The sequence below is a fragment of the Eleginops maclovinus genome, chromosome 11 (assembly GCF_036324505.1).
Source record: "Eleginops maclovinus isolate JMC-PN-2008 ecotype Puerto Natales chromosome 11, JC_Emac_rtc_rv5, whole genome shotgun sequence".
NCBI lineage: Eukaryota > Metazoa > Chordata > Actinopteri > Perciformes > Eleginopidae > Eleginops > Eleginops maclovinus.
The window spans coordinates 21,815,970-21,841,687 of record NC_086359.1 but is presented as its reverse complement, the minus strand read 5'-3'; the positions used below and the strand labels follow the sequence as shown (position 1 = coordinate 21,841,687).

The 25,718-nt window shown below is 40.6% G+C and overlaps 2 protein-coding genes across 4 annotated transcripts; both read left to right on the top strand.

Annotated features, from left to right (window-relative positions):
* The first annotated feature begins 704 nt into the window (after positions 1–704).
* Positions 705–18,098, top strand: nlgn3b (neuroligin 3b). 2 transcript variants are annotated; one of them, XM_063896242.1, is made up of 7 exons: positions 705–1,018; positions 4,333–5,003; positions 6,804–6,863; positions 7,622–7,771; positions 8,640–8,825; positions 10,883–11,672; positions 14,458–18,098. In XM_063896242.1, the coding sequence occupies exons 2-7, from the start codon at positions 4,523–4,525 to the stop codon at positions 15,248–15,250; spliced, it is 2,460 nt and encodes an 819-aa protein (XP_063752312.1). In that variant the 5' UTR covers positions 705–1,018; positions 4,333–4,522; the 3' UTR covers positions 15,251–18,098. The 2 variants fall into 2 exon arrangements, with proteins under 2 accessions (XP_063752312.1, XP_063752313.1); XM_063896243.1 differs by lacking the exon at positions 6,804–6,863.
* A 2,356-nt stretch (positions 18,099–20,454) lies between these two features.
* On the top strand, positions 20,455–25,717 carry plp1b (proteolipid protein 1b). Of its 2 annotated transcripts, none has more exons than XM_063895731.1 (7): positions 20,455–20,614; positions 22,753–22,939; positions 23,021–23,177; positions 23,340–23,517; positions 23,768–23,841; positions 23,940–24,005; positions 24,855–25,717. In XM_063895731.1, exons 1-7 carry the CDS (start codon positions 20,611–20,613, stop codon positions 24,924–24,926), a joined length of 738 nt encoding a protein of 245 aa, XP_063751801.1. In that variant the 5' UTR covers positions 20,455–20,610; the 3' UTR covers positions 24,927–25,717. The 2 variants fall into 2 exon arrangements, with proteins under 2 accessions (XP_063751801.1, XP_063751800.1); XM_063895730.1 differs by lacking the exon at positions 20,455–20,614 and adding an exon at positions 22,141–22,397.
* The last annotated feature ends 1 nt before the right edge of the window (position 25,718 follows it).

Sequence of the window (25,718 nt, the reverse complement as noted above, 5' to 3'; positions counted from 1 at the left end):
GTTTTATGTCAATGCACCTTATTGTCAAGCCTTCTGTGCTGCATTGTTTAACTGAAAGGTGTTATACCAACACAATTTATGGTATTGTTTATGATTAATTGTGGTAATTATTTTCTAAGGTTACTTTTCCTTCACTTGGCTAATTTCCTGTCGCCTGAAGTCGTTTTGCCTTAGAGCCATTCATTATGTGTGCTTATGTGTCGTAATAAGGGAAGGTCTTTCTGTGCATTGTCTCCATCCAACCTGCTTGTTAAACCAGTGTGGACCTGATGTTCCAGAGCTGTCACTGCAAGGCTCTCCAACACTGCTTTCTTTCTTTTTTTCAGATACAATTCCCATAGTGATGGGAGAACAGACGTTTCATTAGCACATTCATATTGTTTAGGACTTTGCTACAAGCAGATGAGTTGATTAGCAATCTAATTTCAAACATATTATAAAGCCATGTGGGAAAACACATTGGAGGGAAATGTTTCTTGTCCTATCTTAATTTCCTTAAAAGGCTTATGCCAATGAAATACCCTAATGTATTCCGAATGCACATCCTCCTCCCCATGCAGGCCTGCACTCTGCTTGAATAGCCTCACTTGTTTATCTGGTCAAAGGTAGATGGGATTTGCTGGAGTACAAAGCGTGTGAGTACGTGAGTGCTGTCCGAGGTTACGATAGTTACTTAATGGTTTCTAAATTGGGATTTTGTCGGTTGTTGGAGGGTGAATTCAATGCACTGGCGTATCCCGGTGGTTGCCTAGTAACGCGCTGGCAGTGGGCGCCGTACAGAGATCTCTATGGTGGGCGCTCCATTAAAACCGTTGGCGCTCCTGACCTTGGCGTCGTATATGCGCAAAGCACACAGTCTGTGCAAAGCAGGAGATAAGAGTACAGATCCGTGCGTTTGATAGCAAAACCGGGGGACATATTTCACACACAGCCAGCCCCATTGTATTCTAGCGACACTGACGGGCATGGTATGGTGGAAATCTGGAAATGGAGCGCGAATCAGCTTGTGAAAAAGCAGGTGAGTTAACCTAATGATTATGCCTGGGTTTTTTTTTTCTTCCGTGGGATGAATGCTTGTCCAGATTGATCATTTGCATCTTAGATCATTGTAACGTTAAGAGCTATTCGCGATAGAATGTTTTGTCTTGCTATTTTTTTCATTTTATCCAACATTAAATCGTCATAGACCTAGATTAAATAAGCTTTCCAGTCACAACGTGAGGTTGCACACAACACACACACACGCACACACACACACACACACACACACACACACACACACACACACACACACACACACACACACACACACACACACACACACACACACACACACACACACTACAGCAGTTTGTCGATGCTATCTGGGCTGTGGCTTGCTTTGTGGGTCTGGATCCGTGCATTCATTTATTAAGCTCTGATCATTATGTTGAGTGCTACCTGCATGCATCTACAAGGTATAGTCTCCTCTGCGTCAATCCCTGCTTTTCGTTATTGCATTGCTAAATTAAAGGGATTTGGTGAATCCACTAAAACGGGTTTGATCCACACCAGTCGAATTACAAGGGCATTGGGAGTCCAGTACTGCTGTCTGACATAGGCTTCTTCTCAAATGCTTTCATGTCGAGGGCCCTCAGGCTACCAGATTCTGATCGATAAGATGTTGTCCCAGAGATTTGTATAACTGCTGAATTGGTGTTGATTTGTGTGCCTGTCGATTATGTAGGTGTAGAGAAATGGTGGGAGAGAAACATGATTATAGTAATCATACTAATAGGTTTGTAACTGGGATCAAGTCAGTCATGTTAAAGTATTTTGCAGGAAAAAACAAGGCTTTTATTGTGATGCATAAACATCTGGCTGGTTCAAAATAGTCAAGTAGAATTATATATTATGGTTGTAAAACATCTTGATTTGTTTTAACTTATCGCTCAGTTACTGAGTTATTGCAAGCATTTAATTGGAAAGACAGACTGTATTTCACCCATGTTTCGTTCTTTTTCTGTTGCTGGGCGTGATGCCAGTCTAAATTGCCCCAAAACTTGCAGTGCATCAAACTCGACTGAGTGATGGCTCATTTTTATTACATGGCCCATTTGGTGTAAGCTATAAAGCTTTTATCCACATCTGCCCCATCGCAGATCACAAGTTGGAAGAAGAATACTCTGCATCGCAGGCAGCATCCAGCTGCTTTAAAAAGTCTGCAGTACAATCAGTTAACACTAAACAAAAGTGCTGTATGTTATTTACAGTATAGCTTTGTTCTAGTGATTTAAATTAGAACTTTAATTTGATGTCCAATAGCACAAAGAAAGCACATCCACTGCTACTAATATCATGAATGCATGGGTAATTTAAAAGGAAATGCCGTTCATTTTAAGAATTAATTCAGTATCCCTTTGATCTCCAGCAGCCCCGGCAGTGAGGATGATTTGTGGGCTTCAGACAACCAAGTCTGATTGTTGATACCCACTGTTCAGACCGTAACTGCTATTTTAGATGATTGACAGTGATTGCCAGCAGGTTTTGTGAACATTGAGAATTTTACCTCCAAATGATTTATTATCAGTTTCCCCTCTGAACCATTAGATGTGCCCTGATCTACAAAAAAAAAAAAATCAGACTCTTTATCTTTTCCATTTGTTTTTATGTCTTGGTAGCCGTACATCATTGTCACATAACAGATAGTAGATTGAACAAGTTTTGTCCTTTTTTGGCTATGGGGATTTTTCACAAGTGTTAATTAATACAGACAAAGCTGGCCTAGGGCAGACTGGTACAATAATTCTCCATTGGACGTGATATTCATTTGATGTGTCTTGTTCTTCAAAAATGTGGCATACTATGGTATCATGTATTACATTACCTGAAAGATAGATAGAGCATCCTTTAGTGCTCTGTGGACGTCCATGCTTGTGTAAACAAAATGTTGCAGGGAAAGAGAAAAGCCAATGCACCACATCTATGCTTAATTAGTTCCTCCTAAGGAGAAAGAAAAGTGTCCCCCTGTCTTAATAGATAGGTCTGTCACACTGACAGAGAGCAGTTTAGTTGAAGTCTTTCACAAAGCTCGAGGCAGTACTCGTCAATAGATTTGATTAGGTTAACAAGCTTGTTTTTGCTTCACTCATTGACGAGCCAGTGAGAACCCAATGCCAAGTATAATATGTTTCCTGCTATCCTACACTATAAGGACTAAGACGGGATGCACTTTGGATAACAAAGTAGTTAATTGGAAGACTCGCAACACAATTTGCTCTCCGGAGTTCTCCACGGGTGAGCTTACATTTGATACCTTATTTGAATACAGTATACACATGTAATTAGGGGTAAATGTATTCCCCTGCTTACTGAAGCATTCATAATGGTATCTTAGCATCAAGCAGTGCAATATTCCCTGGAATAATTAACAGATCAGAGATGAAGGAATTTTTCAGTGAGAAGTAAGAGAAATCAGTTGAATCAACAAGAAAGCATTTAGGGCTTCTATGGCTGTAAAATAAACCCTGCATATAAAGAAAAAAGACTTACCCAATGAAAGAAAGGAAAAATAGGGAAGAAATCCATGCAGCAGGTGAAGACTACATCAAATCAAATTCACAAAAAGGAGTCAATGGCTCGTTTTCCCATATTGAACTCAAATGTTTTTTTGCTGCCTTAAAGCGTTCCTCAAGTCTTTCAATTAACCTGCAATTACTTTATTTATTATGCTTTATGAGGAGGGCGTTGGTGCTACTGCAGTCCCATCAGACATGTTTGTTCTGGGGCACTTCTCCATTATGCATCTTCAAGTCAGTAACTGCCAGTGCTGCTTAGATGTAAGACACAAAAACACATTCAAACATTCCCTATTCATGATGTGAGATATTTGGTGTTGTTAAAATACCAAAGACAAACATGTAATTAGATATTTCTTTCCCAGAAATGTCCTTTGAAAGATCTGTCTTTCCTTGCTGTTCATTTTGTTGATTTAACATAAGAAGAAAAGGGCTGCTTAACACCTTTTAAGCTGAGATGTTTTTTCGCAGCATCACTCCAACATCCCAGCAGATGGATTTGCCAGATTCATCTCCTCCCCCACTGATGCACAGATCAGTATTCAGTGATTTGAACATGTCTAAGCATAAATTTGCTCTTTTAAGACAGCAATTTGCCCCAAAAGGTCATTAGCATTGAAGCGTTACATCGGATGAGGCATACTGATATAAAGCTATATATAAAAACTTTGTATTTATAGCCCCAAGACACAGAATTATGATAATACATTTGTCAAGATGTAGAAAATGTTGGACTATTTTCTCATAGTTTTGATGTTTTTCATTGTGTTTTCAGATTTGTGTGCACTGCAATGAAAAGTGGAAGTGGTGGCGCTCCATACCTGGCTGAGGTGCGTTTGGATTTGATAACCGTCACTGCCAAAGGCATAGTGAGTGATGTCTGTTTGATAGGCTCTGTGCAAAGGGACTGAGCGGACACTACAGTGAGCGTTTGTGCTGTGCAAGGGCACTGTCCTGTCCAGACCATGTGGCTGGCTACATTCAGAGACCATCTGTTGCCTGCACACCTGCTGCACCATCAAGGGACTGTAACCATCACCCACTGTGCTCTTCTTTGGTGGATACTATGTTCCTGCTGGTCATTCACCAAGTCCACAAGCCAGAAATTCTACCCGACAGTGACTACTCAGTTCGGGAAACTCCGAGGTCTTCGGGTTCCAGTGCCCAGTGAGGTGCTCCGGCCCGTTGATCAGTATCTGGGGGTCCCCTACGCTGCTCCACCAATTGGTGAAAAGCGCTTTATGCCCCCCGACCAACCTTCCTCTTGGTCCGGAGTCAAGAATGCTACCCACTTCATGCCCGTGTGCCCTCAGAACATCCACAACACCGTGCCAGAGATCATGATGCCCATATGGTTCACCTATAACCTGGACACAGTAGCCACCTACATTCAGGATCAGAGCGAGGACTGTTTGTATCTCAACATCTACGCTCCGACGGAGGATGGTGAGTTGGTTTGGTAAAAGGCAGCAATGGCTTTCCATATCTTCTGATCATTATTCTTGATGTTGCTCTGATATCATCATAAAGCATGTGTGCGGCCACTGCTCATGTCAATGCTGCCACCAAGGGCTGCTTTACCATCCAAAGCAATGCTTTGTTTTACTTGTCGCAATCCATTTGAAATAACAATCATTTGCACATTGATAAGCAGGAAATCATTCATAGATTTGGAGTTGTGGCAACTGAAGATACACTGGTGCCACTGAGGCACAACTGGACATAAAGATACCCGGGTTTGTGATTATTTCTCACTAGTATTAGACACCCAGTTAAATATTATATCGCAATATCTTTATTTGTGCAACTAAATTTAGAAATACATTTCAGTATTTGATGAATGATGAGCCCTGTTTGCCATCACTGACTATCAAAGGTCATCCTGAAGAATTACTGAGATCTAGTAAAGCTAGCAAAGACAACCTCCATATTTGTTGAAAACTATGATTCCTCCATGTTTTCTACTGAATCTCCTCTTTTCTCAGACATTGTTTCTGTTGGATCAATTACTGGGAGTCACTTAATGTTTATGTCTAGTTGAATCCTTCCTTTGTTTGTAAAATAACTGTGAAATGAACCAGCAAGAGGACATTTTGTGTCTCTGCCATGAACCTGTAGACTCACATGTTGACTAACTTAATTTAATTAATTCCTCTAATTCAGGTTTTACATGGTTTTGTCCCTTCACAAGCATTTAGTATAACATGAAACATTTGTCATTCCAAGTTAGACTGAGTTCAGCTTTTGTATTTTACATATGACTTTAAGGCTGACTTTTTCTATGGTATCATAGCAACAGATAAACAGCCTACTTGAGAGGTAGCCATCCAAAATGGTGCAGCCCATGTTTTGTAAAGCTCCTGTGCTGCCTGAAGGACCTCCACCCCGGCACGCAAACAGGTTAATTAAAGCTCACACTTCCATTCACATTTTCAGAGAAAACAGCACAACCCATCGCTCCAATACATTTTTTATTTCTTAAGAGTCAGTCATTGTTTATTTCAAAAGCACCTAAGGCCTTTTCTTCCTTAGTTTTTTTGTTTTAATGGTGGGAAACCTTTGCTTTTTGTATATTAACTTATCTCCAGTAGTGTTTTTGCTATCAAAATGTTATTGAAATGTCCAATTAAATATGCATTTTTGGCCGTGATGCCCCTTCAAGTCAAAGTCCATTAATCATTCATCAATACACCTTATACTTCAGACCTTCAGTAAATATCCCACACCGGTTAACCTGAACAAGCGACATGACAGTGTGTGCTAAAACATAATTATATAGAGGGATAATAATGACCCAAGAAAGATGTATTACTCCAGTCAAAGCAGAGGCAGCTGGATCAATATAAAGACAGATAATAAAGCAGTGTGTGTGTGTGTGTGTGTGTGTGTGTGTGTGTGTGTGTGTGTGTGTGTGTGTGTGTGTGTGTGTGTGTGTGTGTGTGTGTGTGTGTGTGTGTGTGAACCTGTTTACTTTATGAGAACAGAATAACAAACACTTATTTTGTATCTAGCTTATACGTCATTGTGTCATATATCTCTAAAGATTTTACATAATTTCATCCGCATTTTGTCAGAAAGCAATCACAGGTAAAAGTGCAACATGCAAATGGGCTAATCTTCTTTTTGCCTTTAATTTATGGATCTGTTTAGCTACTGGTTTATTCAGTTTAATTAGACCATATTTTCTTAAACACGAGCCCATGGTATTTTGAATTTTGAACTTCTTTTTCCTTATGTGAATCGCAGGGAGCCATCACAAGAAAAAGGGGGCGGCTTTCTCACATGCTGAGACTCATATATCCGAAGGTATTTTTTTAAGAGCTCAAAGTCTTGATGCATGGATTCTTTTATCTCAGTTAAGTGAAAACAGATCTAACACTCTTAGCTTTTCCTTTCCTGAGAAAAAAGTGGGTTCCTTTTATTTGAGTGAAACAAGACCTTTTTATCTGGTTTTACATGAGATTGCTGTTGCGGCACATTTCTTGGTTTGAGCTCTTTTATGATTCTTTTAGTAAGAGCTACATCTCTGCTGCCATGCACATTTATCCACAGATTTGCATTATCTATGTCTTACAGTCTTTTTAAAGACAGCCATTGGTCAATATAAAAAATCCAAACATGCACGACAGATTTTCAATTTCTATTGAAAGAAATAACAGTTCCTATTTGAGCATTTGCTAACAAGTGCTTGTTTTAGTTTGGACATTTTCACTCCAACTCTACACACTTGTTTTCTATGCTTCTGCATGCTTTTTCTATGTTAAACTATAAAAAGTCATCATTACAGCTTATTCTTCTCAACCGCAAATCAAAGTAATAGATGCTCATTTAGTCCAGCGGTAATTTTCAAATGGTACAGTGAGGAAGTACTTCAGAGGATATTTTCCATGCATTTTCTTAATGTCATTACACCTTCCAAACCACAAGCCTATCACTGCTTCCAAGCACCTTTTCTAAGCTGTCTTTACTCATGCTTCTCAAAGAACAGTTGATATCAGTGGTACATTAATTCTCCATTTCATTACTGTTGTTGTTTTTTCAGCATATGTGTGTTGACGTTGCAGATATAAGGGACTCTGAAGCTCGACCTGTGATGGTCTACATCCACGGAGGCTCCTATATGGAAGGCACCGGGAACATGATGGACGGCAGCGTACTGGCCAGTTATGGGAACGTTGTCGTCGTCACGCTCAACTACAGAATCGGAATATTAGGTGATGAAAACAAGTCTTTTTGGTAACAATTTATAGTGTTTTAAATGGGGTATTTAGACTGTTAAATGTAGGAGAATAAACATTAGGGTCATTAAATTCCGCTCTTGCATTCACACATAAATAGTAGCAGAGATGAGAGAAAATGCACAATAGGTTAAATATGAGCAACTGAGATATTGGTTGTGTGGCTTGATTTGCATAAAAATGTTGTCCTCAGAGGAAAAGTGATGCAAATTAGTATCATGGTACGTCCTTGTTGCACTAAAGCTGTTTTAGACCCACTTTGAAAATGCAATTTATCTTCCTTCAGATGGATTTATCTAATCTGTAAAAAAAAATCATTAGCCCTGGCCCTTCTTAAAAGAAAACAGAATGATTTAAATACAGTATTTCAGGGATGTAGCATTCGAAAAGCATTTGCAAGGTCAAGACTTTCCCTTGTGTTTAACATTCTAACCAGTACGTTGTCGAGATCAGACTAGACAAGTGCATTGGTAATAGTATCAATTTAAGAGCACAACTGACCAGTGTGCATTTTTGAGGGAATTGATGTAGAGAAATATGCACAAGTAAATGATTTATTTATTTATGCATATTGAATTTCATGACATGCGAGGAAGGAATTCAGATTCAACGAGTTGAGCCCTTATTACTTCCTGAGGGGCGCCGCTGTTGGAGTCCATATCAGGATAAGTTGGCTAAGGAGTGGAGACACTGTGGGAGAGAGCAAAGGCATATTTGCACCTGAGGGGAAACGGTGTCAGCTCACTCAGATGCCCTGCTGGGCTACAACTTTAGATCAAAGCCATGGCACAGACTGTAGATCTCTTCTTCGGCACTGCCTCTGAAGTCTCTCTGTATGCTTCAGGCTTCCTCAGTACTGGCGACCAGGCAGCAAAAGGAAACTACGGACTCCTGGACCAGATTCAAGCTCTCCGCTGGATCAGTAAGAACATTGGTTACTTTGGAGGAGACCCCGGTCGCATCACAGTTTTCGGATCTGGAATCGGTGCCTCCTGTGTCAGTCTGCTAACTCTCTCCCACCACTCAGAGGGTAAGTATCCCCATCTCAGTTATTTACGACTTCAATTATTTCAGAATTACTCCATTTTTAGCTCAAGTTTAAGTAGCAATTAATGAAATCATTTAGCAGCAGTGTCAAAATTCTAAAATGTTATATTAATTTATCATCCTGAGAAGGTACTTTTTGAACAAAACATCTGAATTATTTTGGAGTTTTGTTCTTTGTTTCAAGTGGAGCTCTAAATGATCTGTCAAGGAGATGAAGTGTTATGATATGGGAGTAGGGTAGAGGGGGTATCTTTTAAGTAAGTGATTGCTTTTGTTCCCCACTACTCAATCTAATCCGCCTAAAAGCTTTGCCTCCTAAAATGTGAAACTCTTAAAGAAGCCTACTGGCATTATAAAGTTTCACCATGCCATCACGCTCACCTGTGTCCATCAGATCCTCCATTAGGACTGACTAATATTTCCCTATTTCAGATTTGTTTACCCTTTTTTACCCATGTACTGTCTTCGAAACATTAAGATACCACTCTTTTCTTTGGCATTAGCATTGATTTGCATTGAGCCGACACGGTTTGCCAAAGACAAAGCATGTGTGAGAAGAAAACAGGACCAGGAAAACATATATTTCTTCTTCCTCCCATATATTTGCTGTGAAAATGTCACATTGTAGTAAAATCTGAAAAATATAAATGAAATGTAATAAACATGTCTCTATTGACAATATATGACAACAATACAATTGGAAATAATAAAAATTAAAAATGGGTAAAAATGTTTACTATAACGTCTTCAATAATGTAAACAGAAATGCTGAATACCCAAAGGAAACTGATATCTGATTATCCCCTGAAAACAAAAAATAGCTTGGGACATACTTTTCTTTGAAGTATATATTATGCTATATAGTGAACAGCTTCCAAAGCTCCTTGCAAAAATTAGGCCTGCGCATTTCAGAAGGGGTGGCCCACGGAGAATTGAACCTCTTATCTTTGCCGTATTATTTCCCCTGACCCTCCCATTGTGTGCTGGACAGAATCACAAGAAGGGCACAAATTGCATCTTTTCGTCAATGCCAGGGAGGCTGCGGCAACTGTCCTTTGTACGGTTTGTATTTGATGCCCTAGCTCGGCTGCAGTGAATGCACAAACACCTCCAGCTGTCTTTGAAGTAGACTAGCTAGCTCCTGCCCTAAAAAAAAAATCAAATAAATGACAGTAAAGGAAGGAGAAAGTGACACTGCCCCTGCACTCTTTTCGGCGACTGCTGTGCTTTAACCTCAGCAGAGTATTTTTTGACTTGATACATATCACTTGTCATTTTTAGGTGGTAGATACAAAATCCCTAGAGACAGAGGTGGCTCACTGCATAAAAACAATTCAACAGAGTATCGTGTTTACTGTATCAACATTAGAGGATCAGGGTTACTGCATATTCAGCTCCCTGCACAGACCCTCCACCGCACAGTTGGCAACAGAAGCCTATATGCAAGCTATACAGCTCGTTACACACACAGTATCACTATTCCACAATTACAGAATGAGTGTGGATAACTGGTGGAGGAAAACTAGAGACCTCATTGAGACAATGCTGTAAATTGATCATTAATTTGACTTGTGTCCTCGCTCATCCACACGTAGTAATGACACCCAAATGAGATAAAAAGGAATAAACTGAAAAAAGACGGTATTTCTGTCTTTTCCTAAGATTTTAATGACAATGGAATGGGACAACATCCTATTAGCAGCTCATTTCTTCCACCAGCTGCTTTACTGATCAGCTTTTCATCAGCAAAGCTCAATCTGGCCTTTTCTCTCTTTCACACTAATGCTTTATCTGCCTGGCAAGTATTCAAAGTACATGACATGTGGGCTTATTTGCTTTTATCTACCTAAATGTTGTGTGCCAACAAACCTTGGATTTAATTGGGAATAGCAATTAGTTTAAAGTGAGTCATGTATTTGCTTTGGGCGGTTCAGTAAGCTCTTAAGGTTTGCACTGAAAAACGAATACTAATACTAACCACCGTTCCCCGGGCTTCTGCTGTCTTCGGTGTCTTTTTTGTTCTGGATTTTGTCTCCCAAGGTTTGTTCCACAGAGCCATTATCCAAAGCGGTTCAGCTCTTTCCAGCTGGGCTGTCAACTACCAACCAGTCAAGTACACTCGAATGCTGGCCGAGAGGGTTGGCTGCAACGTGCTGGACACCGTGGACATGGTCTCCTGCCTGCAGAGGAAGAGTGCGAGGGAGCTGGTGGAGCAAGACATCCAAGCGGCTCGATACCGCGTCGCTTTCGGTCCCGTTATTGATGGAGACGTCATCCCAGACGACCCAGAGATCTTGATGGAGCAGGGCGAGTTCCTAAACTACGATATAATGCTGGGTGTTAATCAGGGAGAAGGACTGCGCTTTGTGGAGAACGTGATGGATCTGGAGGACGGCGTGTCTGGCAGTGACTTTGACTTTGCAGTGTCAGACTTTGTGGACAGTTTGTACGGCTACCCAGAAGGAAAAGACACACTGAGGGAGACAATTAAATTCATGTACACAGACTGGGCTGACAAGGACAACCCGGAGACCAGGAGGAAGACTCTGGTGGCTCTCTTCACCGACCACCAATGGGTTGAGCCCTCAGTCGTGACGGCTGACCTGCACGCCCGCTACGGCTCCCCTACGTACTTCTACGCCTTCTACCACCACTGCCAGAGTCTCATGAAGCCAGTGTGGTCTGACTCAGCCCATGGAGATGAGGTGCCTTATGTGTTTGGCATCCCCATGGTGGGCCCCACCGACCTGTTCCCCTGCAACTTCTCCAGGAACGACATCATGCTCAGCGCAGTGGTTATGACTTACTGGACCAACTTCGCCAAGAGTGGGTGAGTAACAGCAGATTGAGGGACATATCCTGAAAAGTAACTTTTTCTGAGATTCTGCATATACATTCAGGCATCTGGAGCGCCTACCAACCATAAAAATTTCAAATTTTTACAGGGCCATATTGTGCTTATTTTCAGGGTCATACTTGTATTTTGTGTCTCTACTGGGACATGTCTCCATGCTTTAATGTTCAAAAAGCTCTTTATTTTTCTCAAACTGCCTGTGCTGCAGCACCTCTTTTGACCCAGAGTCTGCTCTGATTGGTTGGCTGGACGGCTCTGTTGTGATCGCTTATGTCCCAAACCCTTGGCCTATCATGCATAATGTGTTGAAGTGCTAGCCAATCGAAAAGCGAGTGTTACTTAGTGATGTCATTATGTTATGGAAGTAAACAGAGGAGTACATTTTAGGAGTTCCTTCTGGAGGGAACTTTAAGATTTTAGCCTATTTCGCACACTACAGGGAAGGGAAACCACCAAAAAGCATAATAGGGCCTCTTTAAAAGGTTGCCTACCTCAGGAAAAATGTATAACTCAAATTTGATTTACTTATTAAAATATACCACCCTACATCTGAGTGTGTCCACCCATATATGTACCCTTGATATGGCTCATTTACATATAGTTGCATTCAATGTCATATTCTACAACCCTCTCATGGATTAACATCACTGACCCCGCTCTATTTCTGTTGACAAGATCAACCTCTAACTCCTACTGCATCTACTGTTGTTTTATCACACTGATTAAAGAACCATAGGATTCAGTAGTTTCCCCTAATTAAGCCTGAACTCCCACTGTCTTGTCATCCAGCCTCTATCTTCTTTTGGCCTCTGTTAATTCACAAGGACTCTCTCATGGTACGGAGTCCTACAGCTATTATCAATTTAAATGAATTTCCTCTTACTGTTTGTTAGGTGTGCCATTCCAGATGTATTCAGCTCAACGTACATATAGAGAACAGCACTCTTATACTCTCATAACATTTGTTCACACTAGATATTCAATTATGTACACCACCCACACAATTTTGGTGATGCTTTACTGTACAGTCACATGAAATAAGCCCACTCTGTCTAATGAAAAACTGTCTCCTTTAAATGCCCTGCTGAGCCAATGTAGGCTTTCATATGTGCAATATATCTTCTCATACATAACAATTCATGCAGACTTCCTGAAGGTGATAGATATAAAAAATCACAGCTTAATTCTCATAAATGTTTAAAGTAGTCAGTCAGGGTTTTACAAAAAGGTTAAATTTGAGGAGACGTTAACATGTTCTCCATAAACCTCTGCCAACTTCACTGTGTGTTGTACTTTCAAGAAAGGCATGGCCCAAGAGTTCAGAAACACAACATACTGTGTACATGTTTGCTTGCTTGCAATATGCCAAATTTAAGTATATTTATTAAAAATATATATATATTTCAAGTGTGAATCCTTCAAGTAATAGTTTGCTTTGGATTATTATTGGGAGCAGTGACATTTAGAGCATTATAAAGTTCACCTATATAAAGTTTTCTAGCTTTAAACAAATGAGCGTTTATTCTCCAAGAGAAGCTATGGTCTGGTATCGACCTGATATTACACTAACAGTGACTCAGCAGTGGGCAATAGAGAAAAATGCTGTTGAAAGTGCAACAGAGTAAAGCACTACAGCTCCTGCAGCTTGTTTAACAGTTTGTCATACAGAGGCACATATTTGCTGTGATGAGAGGCCACTAAGTGAGTTGTAGTGGAGGACTCAGCTGCTGCCCTGCTGGAGTCTTCCTGCATATTGAATGCAAAGCTGCTAAAAGTCTCCGAGGTCACGACCCTAGCAGAGCCCAGGTCACAGTAGGCGACTGTTGTAGTGTGTATGAGGGAATGCTGAGCTCTGGAGGAAAGATGGTGATATTACATTGTGTTTTTGACAGATCTTAAACTTTCTTGACCCTTCCGTTTGCATTTGGAACAGCATCAATGATTTCTCATACCTAAGGCTGGGCAATGTGGTTATCCCAACTTGAATGAGCCTATTTTCCAATCAAGATATACTGTACATCATGTTTTGGCAAATATAAACAAAATCACAAATAAAAGGTTGTAGGTTTTTCTTCTTTTTTTAAAGCTACATTAATGTTCATCGTGCAGGAAGTGATATAGGAATATATTTCCTCTCATTTCTGTAAGCATCCATGATTTTTTCTCATTTGTTAGTACCAAAGGATATTACTTTTTTTTATTAACCTTCCATCAATTCTTCGTTCAATAAAAAAAAGTGTTCAATATAGGGACATAAAAGTCATGAATACTATGTAATCAAATTAAGATTATTAAGTTTAAGACATATTATAATGATTGAAAGGCTAAAGAATTTTTTTTTAAACAGTACGTCAATTTTACTGCTGCTGAAGTTCTTGTTTTTGCAGGCTTATTTTGTTGGCAGCTCTCCATTTGTTTTACCAACGTTTTTTTTACACGGCACACACCTGCCCTTGTATAGCGATTATGGGTCATTATCTATGCTAATAATAATAATAAACAATTGGCTATGTGCCTCCAATTTATGATCAAGTGGTATTTCTCCTTGGTTAAGAACATTTGGTGCATCTGCCATTAACTTCTCTGATTTTGTCAAAACAGGAAATGACGAAAGGAAAGAACAATTGAAGAGAATGTTACTGCATGAGGCCGGATGTTTATAGATTGATATTTAAATTCGCTAGAGATCAAAAATATTACTTATTCGCCTTCATTAATACCAACTTACCAACGCACGTTATTGTGTATCATGTGTTTGCAGGGATCCCAACAAACCAGTGCCACAGGACACTAAGTTTATCCACACCAAGGCCAACCGCTTCGAGGAAGTGGCATGGTCAAAGTACGACCCATACGACCAGCTGTACCTGCACATCGGCCTGAAGCCTCGTATCCGTGATCACTACCGCGCTACCAAGGTGGCCTTCTGGAAACACCTGGTGCCCCATCTCTACAACCTCCACGACATGTTCCACTACTCTTCCACCACCACCAAGGTGACCCCGCTGGATCCCACCCAGTCCAACGGTAAGAGGGCCGGCAGCACCGGCCGGCCTCCTGCATCCACCTCAAACAACGGCGAAGGGGGGCGAGAGATGGGCCCTCTGATAATGCCCAACCCGAGAGATTACTCCACAGAGCTCAGCGTCACCATTGCTGTCGGGGCATCGCTGCTCTTCCTCAACGTCCTTGCCTTCGCCGCTCTGTACTACCGCAAGGACAAGCGCAGTCGGCAGGACACGTCCCAGCAGCCCAGTCCCCAGTGCGACAGCAAAGGCAACAACGTGAGTCACACCACCACTATAGACGAGAGCCTGTCCCAGCAAAGGAACCAGTGTGAGGCCCTTCACAATCCTCTCCACGTCTCTCCAAGCATGGACTACTCCCTGAGCCAGCGCCGCTCCCCTGACGACATCCCACTGATGACCCCCAACAACATCACGATGATCCCCAACTCCCTGATGGGCCTCTCCAACATGAGTCCGTACAGCACTTTCCCCGCTGGGTACAGCTCTGCAGGCCTGCCCAGCACCCACTCCACCACTCGGGTATAGCCTAGCAGGAGACGAGAGGAGACGAGTCGCGTGACGTTCATAAAACGTGGAAATGTAAAGCTGTATTTAGGGTGTGTAGGTAAAATAGGATTGAAAATGTTTGTTCTGTCTTTTCCAAAGGTGTACAACCGCCAACATCCTGCCTTTGCTCTCTCATACTAGGAAGTCTAACTGCAAAGTCATTTTATATAATAATCATTATTTCAAAGGCAGACAAAAAGAAAAGTGCATTTCATTTTCCACCTTGGCTTTTTTGGAACTTTACCTAGCAAGAACTTAGTATAATGTTTATACAGTTGGATTTGTATGGGAAGCTTTTTCTTACTCTGTGATATCTATTTTGATCTTGAGGAACGATGTGACATTACGACTCGTGGTGGACAGAGATGAAATCTGGGAAAAGCTGAAAAGCAGTATTATTATTCTAACTATTATTATCAAGCTATTTTATACATATTTCTCATGGTACATTGCTTATTATGAAAATGTATTTCTATTGTAATTTCTTTAAAATGCCTTGTAACTCACTCGCAAGGATTTACTGTGGAATCATAACAAGTATGGATTGAATTTAACTGGCCACACGTGCTAAAAAAAAGTTTATCCAACGTATTTCTATCTGGGGATGTAAAATAAAGCACTCCAATGTGTGTGTAAGTGTGTGTGACTGAGTGTGACTGTGTGTGCTGAGAAGTGCGCTACAAAAATGTAATTAGGCATCGTTTGAATTTAACCATTTAGTTTCGCACATGTAGTGTTGTGTAATCTATTGTAGTCTATTTGAGTATCCTTGCTATATTTTCCTTTTCCGTGTCTAAGATTTTGCCTAATACATTGGAGTAATATAACTTCTGCTTTACTATAAAAAGAAAATTGCTTATAATGTGTTTTCCTACTCCAACCAATTCATGGTTCTTTTGGCTTGGCTTCTTTGTACAGAATAAATTTAGGCCAACATTTTATTTGTCGTTTGTTTATGAATACTGTAAGATAACTGTAATTACGTTATAATTGTATGTATACCAACTCAATTATTCACATTTATGAAGGAGTGTTATGAAACGTGGAGATTAATGCGCGTACTCCAAGTGGTTTGGACCCCGTGCATAACAGGATATATCCAGGGGTCACTCTTTACTGAATGGACATGATGGACATCAAGCTTCAAGTTTTGATTTCTTTAAACCTATCAAAATGTTGTTTAATCTAAATAAGACGACTATTAAAAGATTTTTGAACAAAAAAATGAGTCATGTCAAAAGTTGGGATAATAGTGTGTCATTAAATCCTACAGAGATTAAAGGGTGACTCATTAAATGTAGTCCGAAGCTTCACAATGAGTTGTTGAGGTTAAACAAGTCCATGTGTGTGCCTCTCATATGCTAATGCATGGGAATTAAGCATCAAAGTTTGTTTGCAGGTCATGGGGAGTACACTGCATATGTGCAAAATGTTGCATCAAGCTGTTCAGGGGCTCCAGAGGGAGCGGGTAAATACTTTTTTGGATTTTTGGAGCTGTGTTAAAGACTCCAATTTTGAAATAAAGCTGCAAGCAGCGATGAATGGGCTTTCACAAGTCAACGTACGCAGGGGTACTTTAAGGACACCCGCACGCGCAGCACCAAATCACCGTCGTCACTAACCGATCCGTATCCTCGACCCGATTAGCTGCATATTGCCACCACTTTTGTATTGCAGCAGTGATGAAATTATTTCCTACATTTCCCTACATGAGAATCAAAATTACTATTTACACCCGGGTGTAAATAGTAATGTTGACCATATACACCCGGGTGTAAATAGTAATGTTGACCATATACACCCGGGTGTAAATAGAATAGTTTTCTATAGACACCCAGGTGCAAATAGCATCAGCCTTACTTGAAAAACAAAAGTAAAATAAAAAGCAATATTCTGTCAATCAAAGTTGCTTAAAATTACTTACAGCAACATAAAACCATAACACAATCAAAAGTCATCTTCATACTATCTGATTACATTTTTCTTAACACATTCTCTTAAACATAAAGACGTGCGTTCAGCCCTTTCAATCGTTTCGGCAAAGACCACTGTTCCCCAAACATATTGGCTTTTCACACACCAGGTTTATTTAGCATTGTTTACCATGGACACCCGGGTGTAAATAGCATTGTTGACTATAGAAACCCGGGTGCAAATAGTATCATCCTTATTTTGAAAAATTTAAAAAAAAGTCAAATAAAAAGCAATATTTTGTCAATCAAAGTTGCTTACAATTACTTACACCCGGGTGCAAATAGCATTGTTGACCATAGACCCCTGGGTGCAAATAACATCAGCCTCGTTTGAGAAATGAAAAATAAACATTATTTTATCACCCGGGTGTAAATAGCATTAGCCTTATTTGAAAAATAAAATAAAAATAAAAGCAATATTCTGTCAATCAAAGTTGCTTAAAATTACTAACAGAAACATAAAACCAGAACTCAATCAAAAGTCATCTTCATGCTGTCTGATTAAGTTTTTCTTAACACATTTTCTTAAACATAAAGAAGTTCACACTGAGCCCTTTAAATCGTTCGGCCAAGACCATAGTGCCCCAAACATATTGACTATTCACACACCGGGTTTATATCGCATTGTTGACCATAGACACCCGGGTTTAAATAGCATTGTTTGCCTCCACCCAATTTTTTTTTTTTACAGTTTTCAGAAAACAACCAACCCCAGCTTAAAGGGTTTACCACCACTGTACATGGTCTGTTATGATCAGAAGCTTATGATGGCTTATGTTTGCTAATGTAAGCAACCTTTGTATTTATAAAGCAGTGTATTTCTTTACTTTTCTTACATGACATGTTATAACGTATCATTATTGTGTGTGTGCTTACTGCTGTCAAAAATAAATAGTCTTGCTTTAAGGCAGAATGAATTGACAATCCAAACCTCACTGAGTTATCTTACCCATCACTTACAATGAAATGTTTATCTACCTTTAGCAACCCCATAGTCCTCTTATTCCATCTTTCCTTAATGCTCCACTTGTGCCTCTAACTGTTGTTGCTCTGCTCCTCCTGCAGTTTTAAAGTCAATCTTTAGAAATGTTGGAACATTGCGCCTGGTTGCAGTTTCCCCAGGCTTCAAACACGTAGCCAGCAGAGTCTGAGATTATCATGAAAGACAATCAAACACGTAAGCAAATAAACACCCAGTAGGAGAAGCGCTCAGTCCTCCCTTTGATTCATCATGCAGTAAAACAAATAATTTAGGCTCTCACCACGGGAGGTCATCGCCACTGAAATCACTTCTGACTGAGCCTGACGTGTTCAGTCCTCCAAGTGCTTGTTTGTTTGTTTGTTTGTTTGTTTGTTTGCTTGATGCCTGTTTGTTCTCTTTGTCACAAGATAACGCACATTACCATAAAGGGAATAGAAGGTGGTGCAAATATTTTAACAGCCCCCCCCCCCTGTACAAACACATGCATATTATCACTTCCAGTGTGTAAATATTAGCGAGTGTATCACAGCTCACAATTATGAAAACGACTCAAAGATGGGGCACTGTGCCATATTTCATATACATACTGCATTCTACATACACACGTATGTATGTATATATATCGGATATATACATATATATATAACATTTACCGCTGTCCAGGGTGCTGAAAATCATTAAATTTCCTTCGTCATTATGCAAACATACATTGATATATTCATCCCTTATAGCATTTTGCAACTTAAATGAAAGCTCTGAGAGTAATGTGGTGGTTCAAAATCAGTTCATGCGTTAACTGCCAGGCAATCATGTTAAGGGTTACCCAATAATTCATCAACTGAGCTTTGCGGAATACAGTTTTTTCATAAATGAATGACTGAATTGCTCCCGTCATGTCACCCGAACCAGCATGCCTTTAAAACTTGTTCCTCTACCTAATCTCGTCCTTTGATTGTCAACATTATGGTTTATTTACAACTCGAAACTAAAGCTGACATCCATTCTACTCAGCTCCTCATCTCAATTTCATCTCAATTTCTCTCTCTTTCCCTGGCATGGTTTTCACTGACATTTCAAAGGCATCCCTCCTCTCTCCCCTCCCTCACTTTCTGATGTCATTAATCCTTTCTACATGCTAATTACTTGATGTGTTATTGCTCTGGGTTTTCAAGAGACAAAAGACCACAGACTGTGAACTCATACCGAGCAATTTACTAATCCCTCGGGATATTACTTTGTGAACACATCATCTTAAGAGGAGTGAATTTATGTTCAACAACAGATTAGTCTCTCAAATGTGTTGATTTGTGAGGGGACCAGAGGATTTTATCTGGATTATCTGGCCTAATTGGCAGAATGGGAGTGGGTCTGTGGCTCCCTTAGCAAGTGATGGCACCTCACAAAGTGTAGGATTTATTTTAAATGGAACATAATGGTATAAAAAAAAGTTATTAAGGGTCTTTGTATAACATTCAGTTCTGTCCAATTTGCAATTGGTTTAAAATTGGAAGCAAAAATAGGATGAGGGGCTTCTCCAAAAAGAAAAAAAGATAGCATGGTGTTTTCTCCTGCTCCACACTGGCTCCTTTGTACCGAACCCAGCTTTGACATCAACTGGGTCAAACATGAGGGAGGGAGGGAAGGAGGGCAGCAGCTGGACCCGACCTTCAATGTCACCCTTGTTAGTCAACTTCATCCATGTCAGTCACTGGTGCTCCGATTTATTTCCCTTCTTTCTTTCTGTGCATACCCCTATTATCTCTGTGTGTTTCTGACCGGGACCCTCAGACATGTTTATTGCATCCTGCTGACATCTAGCATGTGTGTGCTGACAGGCTACACATGCATGTGGAACATAGAAGTTAATTATGTATGAAATAATTCAACAACTTTGATGTGGAAACATATAAAAAGGCTGTCTGGATAGAAACATGTTATCTCATTTGCACTGTTCACATTAAGTTGAAGAAATGAAAAGAGAAATTAATCATTTTAACTGTATACACTGATTTAATATTTGTGGCTATTATACTGTATAAAGGGAGCATGCACAAACTCCCATTTCAATAAATGTATCCATATTTTAGTCAAATACAGTACATATTCCCAAATGCCAAGAAATAAAATACTCATATTGAAATAAATAACTCGATCTCTATCCCCAGTTCTGAAACCATGGCACCCTAAATAATGACTGGCAGCTGAAATGGGACTTTGTGACTTTAAGATGTGACTCGGGGAGATGTGGTCTATCTATTGTTGATGAGACAAAAGCGCGAGTCAGATTCATATAAGAGTGGCGGGGAATAACTTCTCATATCCTCATATCACAGTCACAAAGCCACCCAACAAAACTTCAATAACCCCCACACTTCTCTCTGGACATGGGTGAGTGCGCCGTATCTTTAATAACTCTTATCATCTATTATTAATGTGATTTGAAAATGTGGATTTCAATAACTGACCAATGTTGCCTTTGATATATCCTTTCTCTCTTTAGACATCATGTTGCCCTTGTGCACTGGGGGCATGATGTGCTACACATTAAATCAGTGTTTTCATTAATCAAAAGTATTTGGATATCTACAGATGGATTATAGATTTATTGATGATATACCCTGTGCCATTATTCCTAATATATGAAGTAGTCTAACAAACAATGATGGTTTCAGAAGGATGACAAGGGCTCAGCCAGGATGAATTGCTTCTTAAGAAAGAAAGGACTCCTCGTATCCTTGTCTAACCTTTTTAACCATAAACAAGAATCAGAGTGTCTGACAGAGACGGGCTCTCATCATGCCAGGGCCGTACCAGGTCACTCATGTCAAAGAGGTTGGATACTCTCACGTGTTTCACGGGTATAAATTAATGAATTTCCAAGAGAGATGTGAACCCAAACAACCTTTGCCAACTGTTTTTTTCCCCCAGCATGTGTGCCAGCATTCACACATACAGTACCTTTAACAGCATATTGATGTTGATGATTTTAAACCTACTGTAAAAGCTTTGATGCTTTTTGTACATATTTCAAATAGAGGCTATGCTGGCCTGATTACTTTATCACTGTAAGCACTTTTGCAGCAGGGCACAGCTGAACCGTGGGCGTCTGCAGGCGTTATCATTTTTGTGACTCTAGCTGTCTTCCTGCTGTAACTATTTATACTTTTCTAACAGTTTGTTGAACTCACAGCCTCCGTTTCTTCTGTCTAAAATCCAATATTTTGTAAAATTGGCATGATTTAATCTGGCTGTAACCCCAACCCTAACACTAACCCTTATCCCAGGATGAAGTTTGATTGTTTGTTTCATATTTGTTATGACCCAACAATTTCCCTAAAGTCTATTTGAAGGTGCCATAAATCATAAGAATGTTTAAACGTATTCTGATGATTTAACCATCTAAGGACTTTAAAATATGAAGCGAAACAACTCTAGTTTTGAGTGGATTTTTTATTGTTGTTGTTGTTGTTGTTATATTCAAATTGCCCCTCTCATTCATTATGCCTCCACCCACCCTTTGAACACTTGAACCCACCCCTCCACTGGCATTGGCACTCAGTGACATGGTACCAGTCGCAGCCAGCTGTGGAGGCAGGGTGGCCTGAGTATTGAATTGCCACTGGTGTTGAGATTGTCCTGGTGACCCCCTGCCACCATATACTACGGTTTGTGTGTGTGTGTGTGTGTGTGTGTGTGTGTGTGTGTGTGTGTGTGTGTGTGTGTGTGTGTGTGTGTGTGTGTGTGTGTGTGTGTGTGTGTGTGTGTGTGTGTGTGTGTATTGTGGCACTATGGCCTTTGTTTGTTTGACATCGCTTCCCTTTGTTCCTCCCTGATCATGGCAAAGACAATGGATATTTTATCTACAGCCACAAAGAGAAGCTTTTTTCTTCAGACCCCTGAGGCTAGTGTTACACTACCATCTCTCCCTCGCCTGGTGACGCCTGTGACCACCAGAGAAAGAGGGCAGTACCAGAGTCAGAATAGGGGCTGATCTGTGAGGTGTTTGTACCAGCAGAGGAGCTTTTCACATACAGATGAAGGCAGCACAGAGAACTGTTTCACTGTAGCAGCAGCTTGCAGACAGCACTGTGGGTTCTCTCTTGTTGTGGAGTACGGGATCAGAAGCAGCAAATGTTTCCGGTCAGGCAGCCTTGGCTTTGCAAAGCCTTAGGTGCTTTCCTCTTCCCATTTCTGTCAATGCATTTATTAACACTGGGGATGTTTGCTACCTGCTTCAACAGCGCAGCTTACACTGGAGGAAGTGCATGAGATTGTCGTGAAGTCAGTGCTGGCTGATTTTGTTTGGACGCTTTTATTGGGAATCGCTGCTTGAACTCAAATTTTTTTATCTGTTGCTTTCATGCCTGTTGGCTGGGGTTTGGTGTGTGCTCATGGATTTGCAGACCAAGCGAGGCCCTCGTAGCTCCCCCACCGGGTGAAAGAGTTCCCTGCCGTGTGGTAGATGTGTTGTGTGATTATTTGTGCGGTGTGTGCCGCCTGTGTGCTGATGTATTATGCCCCCTCAGGTTGCTATGATTGCTGTATCCGGTGCTTTTGGGCAGTGCCCTACCCATCCCTGGTGGCCACCCTGCTGTTATATGCTGGCATGGCGTTATTTTGTGGATGTGGGCACGAAGCGCTGTCCAACACCGAAGTACTCGTGGAGACTTACTTCGCCCGCAACAGTCAAGACTTCACGATCATGGCCTCCTTGTGAGTGACACTTTTATTGCGACTGTTGACCTCTCATTAGTTGTTTAAATTGTCTAACCTGACTTTTCTTCCTGTGATTAGCATCAAATACTTCCAGTACGTGATCTATGGCCTGGCATCTTTTTTCTTCCTCTATGGCATCCTGCTGCTGGCCGAGGGGTTCTACACCACGAGCGCTGTCAAGCAGACTTTTGGGGAATTCAGGAGCACCCACTGTGGCCGCTGCCTCAGCGTGACGGTGAGTAGTGGGAGGGCAAACATGACGTCAGTTCACTGTTATTATGTTGAATGCTGGTTTGTTTAAGCTTAATAAGCTCACTGAAATGTTCTTTGAAACAGTCATTTTACAGTTGACAGCAGATTTGGAATAATCTGTGACCTGCACTTTTTATTTTGACAGTTTATCATAGTGACGTACATCTTGGCTTTCATCTGGCTGGCCGTGTTTGCCTTCACTGCTATCCCGGTCTTCTTCTTGTTCAACATGGAGCAGACCTGCCACAACATCAACCTCCTGGCTGAAACCACCCCCAGCATTAATCAGCACGGCTGGATTTGCATTGACGCCAGGCAGTATGGTGCGTTGTCCTTATAAAGGCTCACCCTCTACTTGATGAGAATTCTAATGTGTCCAATAAAAGCAATGAATAAATCATTTGGAGTGGATGCAAAGCTGCTTGTTTAATTAGCTATGAAATAATGAAGATAGCTGCGTATTTATTTTAATTCCTTCACACTGAGGCTGTATGCAAGCCGGAACCTTAATGCCTCATAACTCATCATGATTCAGAAACGGTAAGAGATACTTACGTCATGTCTCTGTTTAAGGTCTGCTTCCTTGGAATGCAATGCCAGGCAAGGCTTGTGGGATGACCTTGGCATCTATTTGTAAAACCAGCGAAGTGAGTAGCTGAATCTGATATTCCCTGTCATTCCGTTCTTAGCTATCATTGGTCTATTGGATACTCGATATATGCTAATCTGTGTTTATGTCTTACAGTATCACATCACCTATGACTTGTTCATAGCAACGTTTGCTGGTGCAGGTGTCACTCTCTTAGCACTGGTGAGCAATTGTTTACAATTTCCTTCTTTCTTTCTTTCTTTCTTTCTTTCTTTCGTCCTTTCTCTCTCTCTCTCTCTCTCTCTCTCTCTCTCTCTCTCTCTCTCTCTCTTTCTTTCCTTCTTTCTTTCGTCCTTTCTCTCTCTCTCTCTCTCTCTCTCTCTCTCTCTCTTTCTTTCTTTCTTTCTTTCTCTCTTTATCTTGTCCTGTATTGTTGTCATGTTTGCTACTGCGGCAAATCAAGTTTCATTGGGGACAAATAAAGGTCTTGAATATGAACTTGATTTAAGGTGTCTTTGTAAATATTACCGTTTTAACTGCATATAAAGGGTTACTTACTCAAATACCAGAAATACATAATAAGCTGTATCTAGCCAGAAAGAAAGCTTTGGTTTTGTGTGGTCAGGGTTTGAGATGTTTGAGGATGGCTGACGACACAATACAATTGGATTTAATTGATTGTTCTGTGATACTTAAAGCATTAAAAGTGACTTTCAGGAGAAACCTCTCTTTAAGGGCTTCACTATTATATCTCTCAGTGGAACTCCTTTCTGCCAAAGTAAACAGTTCCTACCAACACTGTTCAAAAGCAAAGTATGTTGACTATCAGGAGTAACAAACACAAGGTTTATTTTCAGTGATTAAAAAATCCAGTCACCCTGTGTGTATTGGGCTGGCAACTAAATGGATTTATTAAACCTTGGACAACTTGTGAACTTCCTGTTTTTCTAGAAACCACTTTTTTTTATTTGAGTGAAAAAAGATGATTTCAAACGTTTACAGTGCGAAATGTATCCTTGCTCAGGCTGTTTTCCATTCTTTCCTCTTATGTTTCAATATCTTCCTTTGCAGTTTCTGTATCTGGCAGCCACCACCTACAACTACGCAGTCTTGCGGTTCCTGGGCAGGAAAGGGGTCCGCTAAGTGCAAGACCTCCGTCCCAGTAAACCACTCCTCTGGCCATGAGATGGAAAGTCGACACTAGACTTCCTCCCGGGAAACAGCACCTTCCAAACCTGCTATAATATTTCTTTATACAAGTGTTTGTCATCAATGAACAACAGACAGAGAGATGAAGATAATTCTCACCCCGCAGCGAGCTCCGGCTTCCTCCTCACATCCCTTCACTAAGATGATTCTCTTAGGTTTGTTGTTCATTTTTTATTTCGCAGGTTGTATCTAGGTTTATTTTATGAAGCTTCATTGGTGCTGATACTGTTGTCAGATTGTGATGTATGACGTTTCATGAATAATTAAGAGCAATGACAGCTCGCCTCGCAAATCATAACTGCATGCACTCTACTCAGTGTTTACTGATGCATATTTTGGATCTGAATATGATTTTGCTGCTGCCTCATTATCACCATCTTGTGTAGCAACCTCATGTGAACTAAAGCAAGGGAACCAGAGATCTCTGTTAGGTTTAGGTATATCCTCCCATCTCCGTTCGTGCTTTCACTTACAATACATGTACTTTGCATTCACTTAATGCATGTCTGCTTCGTTTAAATGCCACTGCGTAGGAGAGAAAACAAAGAGGTGTATTCGGGATGTTTTTGCTTGACAAAGGCTGTTTTTATGTTACTGGGCTGTTGATGCTTCAATAACGTGCCTCCAGGTGACTCATGTTGGATTTGTAGCCCTGCTACTTAGTGAGCGGGTTGTGTTGTGTGTGCTCATTTTTAATTAAAGCTGAATAAAACATTTACAATTGGG